The sequence below is a fragment of the Podarcis bocagei genome (assembly GCF_964188305.1).
Source record: "Podarcis bocagei genome assembly, chromosome: 1".
NCBI classification, from domain to species: domain Eukaryota; kingdom Metazoa; phylum Chordata; class Lepidosauria; order Squamata; family Lacertidae; genus Podarcis; species Podarcis bocagei.
The window spans coordinates 81,762,665-81,778,776 of record NC_138125.1 but is presented as its reverse complement, the minus strand read 5'-3'; the positions used below and the strand labels follow the sequence as shown (position 1 = coordinate 81,778,776).

Sequence of the window (16,112 nt, the reverse complement as noted above, 5' to 3'; positions counted from 1 at the left end):
TGAAGACATCGGATTCTAGAGGCTGAAGTTGACAGCCCAGTGACTACTTATGCCACAAAACAGCTAGCTTAAAATATTTATTTATTTAGCCACTTTCTGGTGTGCATACAATGTTTTTAAAGCAAGAACACCTGCCTAGTGAACTGTTTAGGCAGCAAACAACATTAGTAGCTAAACACAGCCTAAGAAACACTTTTTGAGGTGCCATTATTGCAATTAGGCCTTTTGGTGGGCGACTTACTCAGAGCTTTGCCAGAAGAAAACAAAGAAGCAGAGGACAAAGGACCATGTGCCAACCTTTTCTAAGGCTTGCTGTGGCAATATGTTAGCTGGAACGTAAGTAAAACTTGACCTTTTCATTCTGAACTTTCAGTGTCATTACTTTTCAAATCCTGCCTCCCCCAAAAGCTATGCTTTTCTTGAAGTTCAGGCAGATGTTCCATCAACATTATAGCCCTTCTCTTTCCATCCTAGGCATTGATCTGCACTTAGTGGCAACAATGTATTGCTAAGGCTGTACTCACAAACTACCGTAACTAACTTAAGGCAAATTTTCCAAGTAAATGTGACTAGGATCGGCTGTAAAGCTCTTAGAAAGTGCTACTTACCCAAGGGCTGGAGCTGTCAATGTGATTTTCATTCGGAAACCAAATGGCTAATCTAATCTGTTTTGTCCAAGACATTGCCTCCATTACACTGCTTTTGACTGATACGTTTCCAGCCACAGCAGGGTCTCAGCAGTGCCAGGCCAAATTGCTGTTATTTTCCTTTGTTCTATTACCTTAATGTTGGCCAGTCATCAGTGCCCATTTCTGAAACAGAAAGGGCTATCCAGAGATGTTAGCAAAAACAAAGGAGCCTGACAGACGTTGTTGGGATCTCAGCATAGTGACCTAGTGCAAGATCTTCACCCAAGAACATACAATAGGGTCATTCGTTCCTAACAACTTCCCTTGATCCTGAGTAGTTATACAAACTAAAGATAATCAAAGTATAAGGCACTAACAAAGTCTTGCACATTTCAGGATTAACAGAACTCCCCCCCTCCCCAACAATTACAGTGCTGAAGTGATATAAAACCAAAGAGTTGGAAGGGATACTGTAGAGGAGGAGTGGCTAACATTTTGGGTCCAAAGGCTGCATTTACTCTTGACTAACCTTAACTCCTGCAGGTATGCACATGCACACACACTGCATGCACAGGTATGCAGCTGGTCGCGTTCAAACACTGTCAATTTTGATTTTGTTTCTTCTTGCTGCTGCCACCAAAGTGCTGAGGTGTTGGGGGATGAGACAAAGTTAGGTGGGGGCCCACATGAACTCAGGTTAGATACCCATATTGTGGACTATATCAATTCAGGTCCAGCCTCTTCATGTAGACTTCCAGAGCAGGAAACCACCTGCCCTCTAGGTAACCAGGTCCACTGCCACAGTTCCACTTCTGGTGACTTGGAAACCATGGTTCTAGTAATGCTGCAAAAAAATCTTATTAGTCTGTTTTTGCAGTCATCTAACACCACTGACTCATACATAGTCAGCTTGTGATCAAACACAATGCTAAAATCCTTCTCACGTATACTATTGCCATGCCAACCTAGGTATTCCCACCACCCAAACCTGTGCATTTGAATTTTGCATTGGTCTCTGTTGAACTTCATGTGTTAATCCGCCTAGTTTCCAACCCACTGAGATCATGTTGAATTTTATTCCTGTCTTCTGAGATGTTAGTGATCCCTCCCATTTCCATGTCCTCCATAGATGTGCTAAGGATTCCCCTCCACCCCTTCTGCCAAGTAATTGATTAATATTATGAAGAGTGTGGGGCCCAGGAGAGAGCCCTACAGCACTCAATTTGGTTGTTACAGATCAGAGAAACTACCCAAGCCAATTGTCATTGTCAAGGCACATCGTGATAATCAGTTTCACCAAGGAAAATTCCAGCATCTCTTAGATATCATCCTCTGTCACCAGGCAGTAGAAATCTGTCCTTGCTCCATAGTTCCGAGATCCCAAATCAGAGATGTCAATCTCACTCCTTTGGTTTTCCCCAAGCTGTATTTCTTCCAAAGCACCAAGTGGAGGACCATCAGGGCCACTAATGGGAGGAGGCGGTGCGCCTTTGAAAATGGACCCCCTGCCACCTGTAGGATGGGAAGGAGAAAGTAGCAGTTAGCAGAGAGGAAGGGATGGCAAGGCAGAATGAGACAAGTTGCAGTGATTTAAAATGACTGGTGCCACTATACTTTCTGCAAGTACAGTGGTACCTCGGGTTACAGACACTTCAGGTTACAGACTCCGTTAACCCAGAAATATTACCTCGGGTTAAGAACTTTGCTTCAGGCTGAGAACAGAACTCGTGCTCCGGAGGCACAGCAGCAGCAGGAGACCCCATTAGCTAAAGTGGTGCTTCAGGTTAAGAACAGTTTCAGGTTAAGAACGGACCTCCGAAAGGAATTAAGTACTTAACCCGAGGTACCACTGTATTTACAAGGAGGACATATATACAGTTCAAGCTCATTTAAACACCAGTTTAAGTATCATTGCTTCCCACCAACATTTCTGCGAATAGTACTTCAGTGAGATTGCTATCCTTCCTCAAAGAACTAGTTGCTAAGGCTAGCCGGAGAGAAGGAAGAACTATTAAACCAATTTAAGTATCAAGTTGCGTGAGATGCAGGAGATCTATAACTAGGAGACAGTACAGATTGGGGTAATGGCACAGGGAAATAGAGTTCAAAAATTTTTCCCTCAGGCCTGAGGCTCTGGGTCACTGCTCTAATCAAAGCTGGAGCCTCTGGCTACTTTTAACTAAAAGCAGAAATGTCAGGAGATCTAATTATAGACCTCCTGCATCTCATGCAGCTTGGGAGTCAGTTGGCAGTTTTAAACTTAATTTAAATGTTTTATTTTAGAACATGCCTTGACATGTCAGACAAGAGTAAGGGGCCTGAATATTTCAACACCTAGGGAATCTGGAGGAGGCTTCAGTCCCGCCTTTCGTCAATCCCCAGGGTCTGAGAGGAGCTGCTCTTTCCCTTAGCACTAACAGGCAGCATTTCAAAGACCTCAGGAGGGGAGCTGGGAAGAGAAACCGGTAACACCTTTGTAAGCCTCATGAAATACATTTAATGTACATCACTTTCTCTCAAGCAGGAGTGTGTGTGTGTGTGTGTGTGTGTGTGTGTGTGTGTGTGTGTGTAAAAATCAGGCGCTCCTAGTGAGAATGAAATGTCTTCCAAGCAACAATTCCCTTTGCAAGTGAGAGAATGAGGAGCCTCAAGCATCCTGGCATGCTGTTGTATGGAGCAACTAGACTAATGAGGAAAGCTTCCAACAAGGTGCACAGCCGCGCCACACAAGAAACAAGGCCTATTAATGACAGTGAACGCAACACCCTCAGCAAAATAAGCCCAACGCTGCTGTCTCAACTAAAAGAAAAGCCCAGCCAAACCCATTATTTTCTCTGTTCTTCTCTTGACAATAAAATCACCGTGTACAAGCGAGCTGGGCTTGCTCTTGCCAGTCGCTCGTAAATCTTTTATGACCACTGAACTTATTTTGCTCCTGTTACTAAAATTAAAATGTATTGCTTTGCAAGTGCTCAGCCTGTGTTAACAAATCCCTAGGGCCAGAGCTTGTTCTTCACAACCTCTGGAACCGATGCCTCAGGTGCGCTTCCTACTCATTGATCCATTGTACAGCCATAGTCCCACAGGCCTAGGAAAAAGGACGTCAGGACTAAACCACCAAGCTCTCTGTAGTCTCAGGCTCCGAGAATGGAAAACTGCCCTTTGGTGGATATAAAACCCATTTCTTTTATGAACTCTTGGGTATGTTTGCACGTAAATGATAGATGGAGGTGGTAAATTACGTAAATTTCCACTCCTTGGTATTGCTACTCTAAGGAAGCATGTAGTGATAACGACACCATTATTTCCTTTCTTCCGCTACAAACACACAAATGGATTCATAGCCAAAATAACATGTTCTCTATGAAAACATGTTGCCCTGCTCCCTATCCAATGTTAGCAGTGAATGGGAAAAACAGTATGTATGTGCCACAGTATGTATGTGTGGACTGCTGCATGACAGGGAAGATCATTTCATTTGGATTGAGGCAATGGTTGTTTGACTGATGAAGGATCAGCTAATTAGGTGTAACTCTGGAATGGCCATTGGAAGGAAGGAAGGAAGGAAGGAAGGAAGGAAGGAAGGAAGGAAGGAAGGAAGGAAAGAAAGAAAGAAAGAAAGAAAGAAAGAAAGAAAGAAAGAAAGAGGAAGACCTGTTATGCCATTTGGAAGCCACAGACACAGCACACAATGGTGACCAAGCCTGGTGATCAACCAAAGTAGACACATTATGCCAAGTCAGATGGTATATAAAGGCCTTAAATAAATACTACTGCTTGTGATCTGACTACACTACACAGGCTTAAAGTGGAGAAAATAAATTTTAAGGAATCTGAAAGTGGGTGCAGAGGCTTCACTTCCATTGGTCTCCACTGTCACCTCTGGCTGAACAGGTTTTGATAATTCTGAAATAAAGAAGAAACCTATTTCCTAGAGGTGAAACTAAGATGAGAATACATAGCACAATTTGATCACATATTCCAAAGCATCTTTAATTCGGGGAGGGGGGGCGGTTACCATCTGACTAGCCTTAGCTTTTGTAATCAAAAGTGAGGCCTGATCCTACACATATCCACTCTAAAGGATTGAGTTCAATGGAACTTACGTTAAAGTAAGTGTACATAGGGTTTTGGCATACGATACTAAAATAGCTGTAATAATACAGGCAGGAAGCACACAGTTAGCTCATGGCAGTGTGTAGAAAGGCACCTGGCTGACTGATTAATAAAGCTGCTGGGCTATACTTTTGCTAATTTTAGCAAGTGCAGTGTTCTTCTATCAAGTGATTTTTTAATGGGTTTTTTTTCTTTCAAACTTAATTGTGAGCCTCACTTGAGAATCTTTCTGGCTAACTGTGGACTAACACTCAAAAAAACAAAAAACCACAGAGCAGGATCAAGAGCAACTGTGTGTTCTCCTGTTGGCATGCTATGGTGACAGAGTGAAGATTAAACAGTGCTGTTACCAGAGTCTCCTTCAGGGTGCGAATCCCCCCGGAAATCCAAGTAATTGCTGTTGAGGATCAGCATAGGGTCCTTGTCTTCCTGGAAACTGGTCTGGGGGTCTCCCCTGAGGCCTTGATAGGACACTTTTCGTGGCAGGGCGAGGCACAGTTCCTTCCAAAAATCAGATGAAGGCGCCTAGAAGCAGTAAAGAGGCAGTATATTGTCACATACTCATCAGTTACTCACAAACCCTTGTGCGATATATCTGTAGGCAAGTCCCAGCAGCCCTGCCTTGAGGGCAGCGTTCTCACAGGCGCGCCTCGTCTATGAAGCACAGGCACCCTGTCTGGCTCCCAAAGGATTGAACAGAGAGAGATAAATGTTCGCTACAACAGAGGGATCTACAGCCCCACCAACAGTTTTCCCATTCAGCTTTGTTTCATCTTCGAGATGAAACGCACTGCAAAATCTAAGAGGTATTAAGTGGCATTACTTCTGATGGAAGGCTTTCGTGGCCAGATAAAGCAACAGATTTCGCCTTTCCATTAACCTAGGATTTCAGTGCAATTTTAAATTGAGTGAATTCTTTTTTTCTTCTTCTTTTTTTAAAGTAAGGCTTTTGGCTTTGTCCTCATGGATAAAAGGCAAGAGAACATGTGGCTGGTATCCAGCAAAAACTCAGAAACAGACTGCAATGCTTCAATGCCTCGCACAGATAGCTTTCCCAAGCTTGCTATTTCCTAACTTCATCTCACCTTAGTGGCCCAGTCTGTACATCACAGTAAACCATAGCTGCACGCAGTAAGCCAGGTTTCCTCAAACTTGGCCCTCCAGGTGTTTTGAGACTACAATTCCCATCATCCCTGACCACTGCTAGCTAGGGATCATGGGAGTTGTAGGCCAAAAACATCTGGAGGGCTGAGTTTGAGGAAGCCTACAGTAAGCCATAGCCCTAGAGGAAAAAGTGACCTATAGAGGTTACAAGAATTTGAGACAGATACTGGGAGCTGCCTGTAGCCTTGAGGTAAAGGGGCATAGCTGACAGGAACCTCCAGCAATGCTTTACAGCCTTTTCAGGCACAAGAAGCCACAATATTTCCACGTAATCCATTCTGCGTCCTTGTTGCTACTTCAGCCTAACTGATCTGATAGTGTGCCTCTCTGGGGAACAGCAAGGTGGGTAGATATACAAATTAAATAGAGAATTATTTATATTGACCATTGGCCATATCAAGTCAAAATGTACAGCTACATAGGACCAACACTGTAAATAAAACAGCAAGAATTCAAAAATGAAAACATCATTAAACCAAAAACATTGGCAGGAAATTAACAGCCACCACAAACATTCAGCCTGGAGTCCTATTGCAGAAGCATCCACAAACTTTTAACAGCATTCGGCCACAGCTAAAGAAAAGTTGGTCACTGTGTTGATAATACCCTTTTTTGAACTTGCCAGTAAAAAATAAATTATTTGAAAGCCTGATCAATGGCAACATTCCCCCAAAAACTGATGAAAAAATTACAAGCTTTCTCAGAAATTGAGCATCCAGTAAGTAATGGGTTATATCTTTCACAGAATGTTCTCCACATAAGCAGATTTGGGAAGCAAAAGAAATATTTTTGCATCTCCCATGACAGGAAGTTGCAGACACTGCATTGTGAGCACAGGGAAAGTCTTATGCTGGTGAAATTTGATAGATCCATCAGATACAATTCAATATGTTTATATTTAAACTTAACTGCCATGGTGTGATTTTAGAGTTGAAAACAAAATGTAGGTATTTCTGAATAAAGAGGTCACAAACACTATTCTTTAAATCAAGTTTTGCAACCGTAGAATTCCTGCTGGAAAAATATTCAACGGGGGAAAAAATTTGGTTACCAAGCATCAGAGTTGAATAAACTATCCCCTGACTATTAATTACAACAACCTTTTGGTTATATTGATTCAAAAGAATTGCAGGAGTTAATTCCAATAGTTAAAGCAGGCTAGCATTCACTTTTACTTTTAGAGCTAAAATGGCCCATTTTTTATTGGAGAAATGCTGTTAGCATATTTGATGGTGTTCTGAACCCAATCAAGTCGGATGAGAAGCAGACACACGCACCCTGAACACCAAGATCTCAAATGCAAAGAGCAACTGCACAGTTAATTTGAACCCATTTTAGAATTGGCAATAGGCATGCCAATATTTCGCGGTACTATTCAGCTGTCATTCAGCTTTCAGTTTTATGGAATTTCAGGGGAGCTGCGAACCACCAGAGATGGAATATACAGAGCTCTTTCGCCGTGTGTGCCTGTTTCCAGCAGGGCAGCAGGTATGTACAGCCAAACAGAGCACTATCAAACACCCTGCTCATCAGCTGGTGAGTGGAGAGCAGAGAGTATAATCTTGCCAGCTGAAGGGGTTTGCTTTGCCAGAATGAATACTGGCTTATGGGCCAGAGGTTGCCCACTCCTACTGTATAACCTCCTTGCAAACCAATCAGGATGAACAATCTGCAACCCACCCTAAATATAGGAATATAGTTGGACACAATCCACTTATGAGATAATTTAGCTTAGTTTTTAAGGGTAATGCTACTACCAAATTAACACATAGCAAGCAATGCTGGTGTTCGAGGTTCTCCAAGAATGTATTTCTACTGATGTAATCAAAGGCAGTTTTAAAATCAACAAAAACTGCAAAGAGCTTATTTTTTCTGTTAACACAGGAATTAAATGAGCAAGCACAGAATGGTTGTCAAGCATTAACCAGCCAGCTTTAAAGTCAGCTTGTTATTCAGCAATTACATTGTGCAACATCGGCCATTCTTCAGATTCAAAACAGGAGGTATTTTACATGTAATTTTTAATGCTATCTATAAGACTGATTGGTATATAATTTGTGTGTCGCCTTTCTTGAAAACTGGGATCGCTGTGCTCAGATTCCACCCTGATGGAATACAGCCAATTGGGTTTTTTTTGAACCAAATAATTTAGCAATGACAGGACCACTCCACTGGATGTTACTTTAAAACCTCTCTTGATATTAATTCCCCTCCTAATGCCTTATTTTGGAAAGAGTCAGATTTTTAATCTGACTAAGAAACAAGAAGCCAAAGACTGGCAGCCTGTTGCTCATGTACAGCAACAGTCTTATTAAAAATGTTAATGTGCTGTTCCCATTTTGTCTTAGAGATAGGAGTAAACAAAAAAAATAGCGGACATATGGTGGCTTTGATCCACTCACTGCCAGAAGGAAGCAGTATCCTTACACCTAATGGCATTTTCCAGGCACTGTTAAAGCTGCTTTGAAATATTTTGGCTGTCGTAACTTATTATTAGCTGGGGAGGGGAGTAGGTAGTTCCTTGAATGCTGTGTCTAAAAAGCCTGTTTAACGAAGCTGCTTAGGATTCTTTACATTGTAAGTAAAATCAAAAAGCCCCTTTCTTATGTCTTGGGGCATAGGTTGTGTGCACAGCAGAGTGTTAATTGCACAAGTGAGTTGCACAGCTCTGATTTTTCCATGTGGATTTTTGTGCACATCTGTCCACAGGACCACCTTCAAATGAACTCTATTGAAGTGCTTCCTGCCCCCCAAGAGTGGGAGGTGCTTGATGGGATGTCTTTGCACTGTGTGCTGTTGTCCCCTCCCCTCCATTCCTTGCACTCCCTAAGTTCTGGAAACCTAAGGTCTATTGCAAGCATGCTTGCAGTTATTTGTTTACCTGTGTGTGCATCCTACTTATGTATTTAAATATTTATATGAGCTACAAGTTTTGCATTATACCAGCTTACAAAACACGATGGGTCCAGTTCTTTAAAAATACACACACATGTGTCATGTCAGTAGTTTTTCTAATTGTTGTAACCTGCCCTGGGACCGTGAGGTGAAGGGTGGGTGAAAAGCATAATAAAATAACTAAATATCCTGATGTGTAACTGCAAGGAGTATTGTGAGTCACAAGCATGCTATTGTTCATTTAGCACAGATAAAGAAACAGCAATAAATGTAAACCAGAAGTCTCTATCCTGCTAGAATGCTCCCCTGCAAATGCTCATTTTAGGGAAGGGTTTGTGCTTTTTTCCTTCTCCAGCCTCTAACTTCCCCCTCTCTTTTCACTTCTCTTTGCACTGAGAGTACCCTGGGTGAAGCAAGTATATGTTTCCAATTCTTATTTCTCAGGTTCTGGTGCCTCCCTGTGGCTCTGTTTGCTTCTTTAAAGTGGGAGTTAAAATATAACTTATCTATATTTTCTGCAATGCTTACAACCCTGCTCATGACCTCCACGCATGAGCCATGGAGCAGTCAAGCCATGTTCATCTAAAAAGGTATCATTTGGCAAATCTCTGGAGCTGATGATTTCCTAGTCAACAGGTAAATAGCTAAAATAAAAAGTAAATAACTGGAGATCATGATCAAAATAACGGACAGACAAAAATATATTCAACCTACTTTCATGAAGATGCTACTCTTTAGTGCCAAGAAAAGCAGGTAACAGTTATTACTCTGGTATACATCACAGCAAGGTCAAGTAATGGAGAATTGGCTCTCAACCCTTCTTGGAAGAGAAGCTACTCTACACTTCTATGCTTCTTGAATAGCTTCAAGTACTGCCTTGCCACTGAGAAACAAAACCACAGTGATGAAGTTATGGCCTTGCAGCCCACAACTTACCATGGACCCAGCACGCCACATCAGAAGGGTCACTGTGTTCTTCTGCTGCTTCAGCAAATTTATGGCTGGATGTGCTATTTCTCGGTACTGGCTCTCAAAGACAATGAAGATTGGCCTCCGGGATAGTTCCAGCAGCCTCCAAAGACCTTCCCTGCAAAACCAGACAATTGGTTAGAGTCCTAAGCAAATCCACAACCAAACTATTGAAACCCAATCTAGTCACCCAAAAAATTAATTCTAAGCATGACTAGTTTCAGTAGAATTCAAACAGTTCAATGAAAACTTCAGGAACTGGTTTGAGAGGTATTAACACTAAACTGCTGTGCTTCATTTCCAGATATATGAGAGAGATTCTGGGTGTTGTGATTGGAGGTGTATACAGAAATTGGATAAATTCAGATGCTCTTCTAACCATAGATAGGAGAGCCAGGAAGATACTCCCACCTGCCTTCCTACTCCCTTCTACCTTCCCTCCTCCTCTTATGAGTATAACTTATTGGAACACTTGACTATTTTGACAAGCCATAGTTCACCAGGACAACCAAATAAGCAAACTATGATTTTAGTGATCCCTCCAAATCAGAATTGCACACACTATTTGCCCGAGTCATTCCTGATCCTCCAAAAATGAAAGGAGGATCAGAGAACTTGTTTCTATTGCTGACTCTCTAATTACCTGAAATTATTGTTGCACCATTCCTGTTCCAGATATGCATTAGAGAGAACCACAATGAGGCGGCGGCACCGGCTGACATTCATAATCAGATCTGCAGAAGGTTCTGAAAGAGAGGAGAAAAACTAAATCTCTTCTGAGAAGGGCCAGAACCAATCCATTGTTGTTTCAGCATTCATCCTTCACCTGTACAAGAAAGAAATACCCTAGCATCCAAATGCATATCCACTCTGCTCTACAGAAAGGAGAACCCCTGGGCAATGGAATAAAAACTAACCAGCCTGTTTAGAACTTCCCTGTCCTTCAGACAGCACTATTGGTTTTGGATATGAGTGCCTCTGGTGGAACACTCAGGACATAAAATAAAAATAAAAATGAAGAGTATACTCAAACATTGCATTTTTTAATTATTAGACACACCACAAAGAGCACAATACAGATGCCGTTTCCATAGTACTATACACTCAAAAAGGTAATACAGCTGCTGAGAAATGCTGTTTTGTGATGTATTCTTGTTTAACCAGAACTGTCCACTGTGGGCAGCATTATAGAATATGGAGGAGCTGCATTTTGTACACAGCTTGTTTTGCATCCCCATGCAAATGGATGCTGCATACTTTTTATAGAAGTTTTATTAAACAAAACAGATGCAGATAAGAACAAATGGTCTGAAGGCACATGATTACAGTGATATTGCGGAAGCCAGAACAGGGGTGGGCCTGTAAACTGCCTGGATAGGAACTACACTTCATGCTCTTTGGAGGAAGATTAAACAAGCTGTGCCCAAAATAAAGAAACACATTGTCAAACATATGCAATAACAGCCTGGAAATGTGGAGGCACAGGGAGAGGCAGCAGGCCAGCACAAAACAACCACCCATCTCTATGAAATGCATATCTGCAAGGTCATGCAAGTTAAGCAATGCATCATGCCACAGACTTTGAACAGGTGTAGAAAGCCCACCAGTTGTGCTGAGCATATACTGGGCAGACTGTGAATACATCCTACTTAATATGCAAATGGAACCTAACTGTGGACAACTGGGTGGTTAAGGAGAATACATTTTTCTTCGTACAACAGAGAGCCTGTCAGTTCCTACTTTGCAGTTTTGCCATTATTGGTGTTTAGAATTAAAGGTATTTTAGGTTGCTTTAGAGGCACAAAATAGTGTGCCAAAGTAATTTTTCAGAGCCATACTTTTGCATCTATTAAGTAGCAAAGTGCAGCGTTCAACAGGCTACATTTCAGATACAGTGGTACCTCGGGTTAAGTACTTAATTCGTTCCGGAGGTCTGTTCTTAACCCGAAACTGTTCTTAACCTGAAGCACCACTTTAGCTAATGGGGCCTCCTGCTGCTGCTGCGCGATTTCTGTTCTCATCCTGAAGCAAAGTTTTTAACCCAAGGTACTATTTCTGGGTTAGCGGAGTCTGTAACCTGAAGCGTATGTAACCTGAAGCGTATGTAACCCGAGGTACCACTGTACTGCATTGCAATGTTTGTGGCCCTTTCCTTCACTCTGAAAAAGGATACAGATGTCAAGCTGGGATCATATATGAAATGCACAATGGTGTCCTGAATGTATACACCAGCCTGTATTCTAATATCTCAGTCAGATATAGCACTGCACTATGTTTTACATCTTTCCAATCTACCTTGGAAACAGGGACACGGATTAAGCTGTACTTGAAATGCAGAATGTTCAGGGCAACTTTCAGAGAAAGTTGCATACCAACTTTCATCCTGCTGTCTCAGTGTCTAATAGAAATAGTGTTTTTTGCATTCTCCTCCTCTTGTTTGAAAATGGATGCAAGAGTTAACCTGATATTCAGACTTAGTGTGTGTACCATTATCAATTGGATATTTTAACACTTAATAAAGCTACCATATTAAACATAGGATGCCAAATGGTCAAATTAAACTGAAGGTTTCTCTTCATTTAGCCAACATCCATTTCAGATAAGTTATTTGCAGCCTGAACTCAACAGCAAGTCTGACTGCCCAGGTACATATTAAATGAGGTGTTGGACAAGGTTCTATACCTGAATTGGGCAGGATGTCTTTATCATCCAGGAAAATCTTGTAGCCATGACGATTCTCCAGCTGTGGCTTCACTATGAAGTTGACAAACTTTCTATCATCCGTTGAGTTAGAATAAGACACATAGGCATCATACAGCTTTCCATCTGTGGAAAAGTACCAAGAGGAGAAATTTATTATAATTTTTTAAAAAACAACAAAAAACAAAACCTGTGCTGACTAGCTATAACACTGAGAGGATAATTCTTGTAGAAGTTCACATTTGGGTTGGACTGTCATTGAAACTCGAATCTCACAAGGGGAAAAGTGACAGCCAACTCTCCAGCCCAATATTTACCATTGATCTCCACCTCTCCATGACGGTTTCTGTACCAGAGGAGCACATTCAGACGGCACTTCACATACATCACAGCCATTAGTAACAGCAGTGCCACCGTGACAAGTGCAGCTAGCACAGCGCCCAAGTGCCCAGCAGTCTCTGCTGTAATAGAAAGACATATTTTAAATAGCATTAAATGAGAAAACAGCCTTACAATTGATAGGATGGTAGAGAAAAAAGGAAGAGAAGAGTTGGGGTCTATGGTCTCAGAATATACCAAATTATAAAGAAAATGAGGGGTTATGTCATTCTTGAACAATTTTTAGTATCTTGATGACTGTTCTGACTATCAGAATGTGCAACCATGATGAGGAAGAGATGAGCAGAAGCTAAAAGACAGATTTATTCTAGCACCACATTGTTAGATCATCCTCCAAATTTTGCAAGTATCTCCTTTCACAAGATGCACATGCAGAAGTAAATCAAAGTTTTTCAGAGTAAAGATGTGCATGAACTAAATTATTCACATTCTCCAGTGCCAATTCAATTTCTTCCTGCAAGCGCGCGGGCACGTTCATTTAGACTTTTTGTAAAACACTCTGGAATATACTGTTAACTGAGCCATTTGCTGAATGTTGCTTTAAAATACACTGAGGCTCTAATCTCAGAATTGCTCCATCAGCCTATGGAAACTTCCAGATGGAGGAATTTGAAAGTGTTCAAGCATGCCAAAACAGCTGAGTTGCTTGGGGGCAGCCTGATAGCACGTTTGTTTTGGTGTGTAGAACCATTTGAGGCTGTGACTGATTGAAAACCTCAGAAAAGTTTCTATTGTCTGCTGGTGCCATCATGTGGCAATTTTCTGCCATCAGATTCACTGATGACGCCATCATAAAATTGCTCTTGTAAACTGAGCCCCTAAAGCCAGCATGGAGCAATACTGATGACACTAAAGGCTGTCTTTATATTAAACTCCTCTAGAGACATGGTAAGTCTGGTTCAAAGCCCTTTTTAGAAACCCTACTACCAGCTAGAGCAAAAACATCTTTTAAAGTCTAAGAAGAGGATTAGGCAGGCTCAGCTGAGTTTCTTGAATTCCAAGATAAAACAGGGGAAACTTATTCAAAAGAAAAGGAAGGCATCTAGATACAGCATAAAAGCAAATACTCTTATCACCCCAGCTAGACTTCAGTCTATCAGATGGCCATGCATGGGCTAAAGTAAATTACTATATTTTTTAAATGAGAACAGTTAGTTTCTATATAGAAAATTAAGTCTTGCTTCTTCCTAAAAGAAGGAAAGCCAAGCTGAGATACCCACTTCATAAATTATCAGAGGGTCATACAATACTTCAGAATTTTGAAGCCATCTTAGTTCAAAACTATGTTTCTTCCCCCAAAAAACACATTTGCCTTTGCATACATGCCAAGAGTCATCTGAACAGTGGCACTACAAAGTGAAAAATGTGGACTGAATTATAAACTGAATGTATAGTGAAGCTGTCACACCTCTATAAACTCACTGTGGGTCAAACTCTGACCAGATTCCATGCTACCCACATCCTCAATAGACCATACTGAATCCTGTACATTGGACCCAAGGATGTAGTTTCTTACACACACACACACACACACACACACACACACACACACACACACTGTTCCATTCCAAGACACACACATAATGTGTGAAATGGCCCTTAGCATCTCACATACACCAATGGAGAAATGAAATGATGATGCTGAGCCATGGATCATTTCTAGACTGTAATTAGAAAATGTAATCCAAAACACTTAGGCTACTTGAGTCTCAAGAGGAGGCAGACAGAATATAAATCACATTCAATTCCTCAGCTGCTGCACAATCTCAGATTTATCTAGTTCTGCCATTTTAATGACAAATATACAAAGCAAATGCAAGCTCAGTTATCACACTTGCCCCTCCCATCAAGCTTCAGATAAGAAGCCCTTCTAAAGATAATTAAATTAAAAAGAGTTTAAAGTATTTCATTCATGTTTATTTGTCATCTTGTTAACCAAAGTGCAGAACTGCTCTGGGGTGGGGTCAAAGATGTGTGTGTGTGTGTGTGTGTGTGTGTGTGTGTGACACACTTCAAAGGCATCAGCCAATCAATGCTGTACACAGCCATCTTCTTATCTATCGGTTTTCAGAGGTCAACTCTGAAAGGGAAATTTACATTTGGATTGAATGCCATGTGTGTTTTCAGAGTAGTCTGACAACTCTTTAAAAAAAAGTATCTCCAACTCTCATTTCAGAAATACTCATGGGAATTCTACTATGGAATACAGTTAGTGAGTAGCAGAATCTTTTTTGAACAACTTAATAAAGATAACAACCTTCAAATGGAGTACCGGCCCACACCCAAATGCACATGGTATGAAGTACAAAGAAATGCTACCTGATTTTTGCAGTGTGAAAACTGCTGTACTGTTTCTAACCAAGCAGGCAAATGCTCCATAAATTTCATCTGTTGTTACATTCATATCCAAAGTGCTGGAGATGAATATCTCTGATTTATTGTCATTGAACCTGGGGTGCAAATAGAAGAAGATTTAGGTTAGCACTGATGGAAAACAAACACTAGGAAATTTCAGTCAGAACCGGACAGGAAGGAAACTCAGAGGGCTCCACCCTATGAATCTTGGATTATACCAAACATTAAATTTGGACAAGGAATGAACTGTGAGTTGGTAACAAGAGTGTCCATTTGAGTATCTATGATCTGGAAATACTGTCACTATTTTATCATGTTGGCCTTTGAAAACCTTTTCTTCCACAAAAACTAGTAGAAATTTGGGGACTTTCAAAATCATCTTTTTCCTTGTTCTTTTAAAGCAATGGATTAATTGTGGTCGCTTAGTTGTTGTATGGGATCCCATTGTCTTACATAAAAGTACTTCTTTTGTGGAACTATAGTAGCAATGTCCTATTGCTTAAAGTGCATTTTTTCTTACTAGTGAAATGTCAATTTTTCTTCTCCCAGCTACAGCCTCCATGCCATTATTGAGTGATGTACAAAATATTATATGAGTTCACAGTAACCTAGTAGAACATATCTATGACCCCACTGATAACGTACAACACAACACAAGTCCCCTGCAGTGGGAACACTAAAATAAAGGGGGTGTTCATGAAACCAGATTTGTTCTGAAGCCCCAAACATCTGAAAGGGTCTTCTTCCTCTCCCTCTCCCTCTGCCTCCCCATTGAAGACTGATACATAGAGCATTCTCTTAAGCTCTTCTCCAGGGCTTAAGTGTACAATTTTCTTTTTAACAGAAACACAATCTCCCACTCTCACTCTCACTCAATCTCACCCT

At 41.2% G+C, this 16,112-nt stretch overlaps 1 protein-coding gene across 7 annotated transcripts in view; it reads right to left on the bottom strand.

Annotated features, from left to right (window-relative positions):
* Positions 1 to 64: 64 nt before the first annotated feature.
* The window catches only part of SIGIRR (single Ig and TIR domain containing), a 37,147-nt gene continuing 21,099 nt past the window's right edge, over positions 65 to 16,112 (bottom strand). For all 7 annotated transcript variants that reach the window (XM_081212346.1, XM_081212345.1, XM_081212350.1 and 4 more), the window contains 7 exons: positions 15,192 to 15,322; positions 12,791 to 12,934; positions 12,456 to 12,599; positions 10,417 to 10,519; positions 9,741 to 9,891; positions 5,096 to 5,270; positions 65 to 2,141 (listed from right to left, as the gene is read on the bottom strand). In XM_081212346.1, coding sequence (XP_081068472.1) covers positions 1,948 to 2,141; positions 5,096 to 5,270; positions 9,741 to 9,891; positions 10,417 to 10,519; positions 12,456 to 12,599; positions 12,791 to 12,934; positions 15,192 to 15,322 — 1,042 coding nt within the window. In that variant the 3' untranslated portion in view covers positions 65 to 1,947. The remainder of the gene's footprint in view (positions 2,142 to 5,095; positions 5,271 to 9,740; positions 9,892 to 10,416; positions 10,520 to 12,455; positions 12,600 to 12,790; positions 12,935 to 15,191; positions 15,323 to 16,112) is intronic.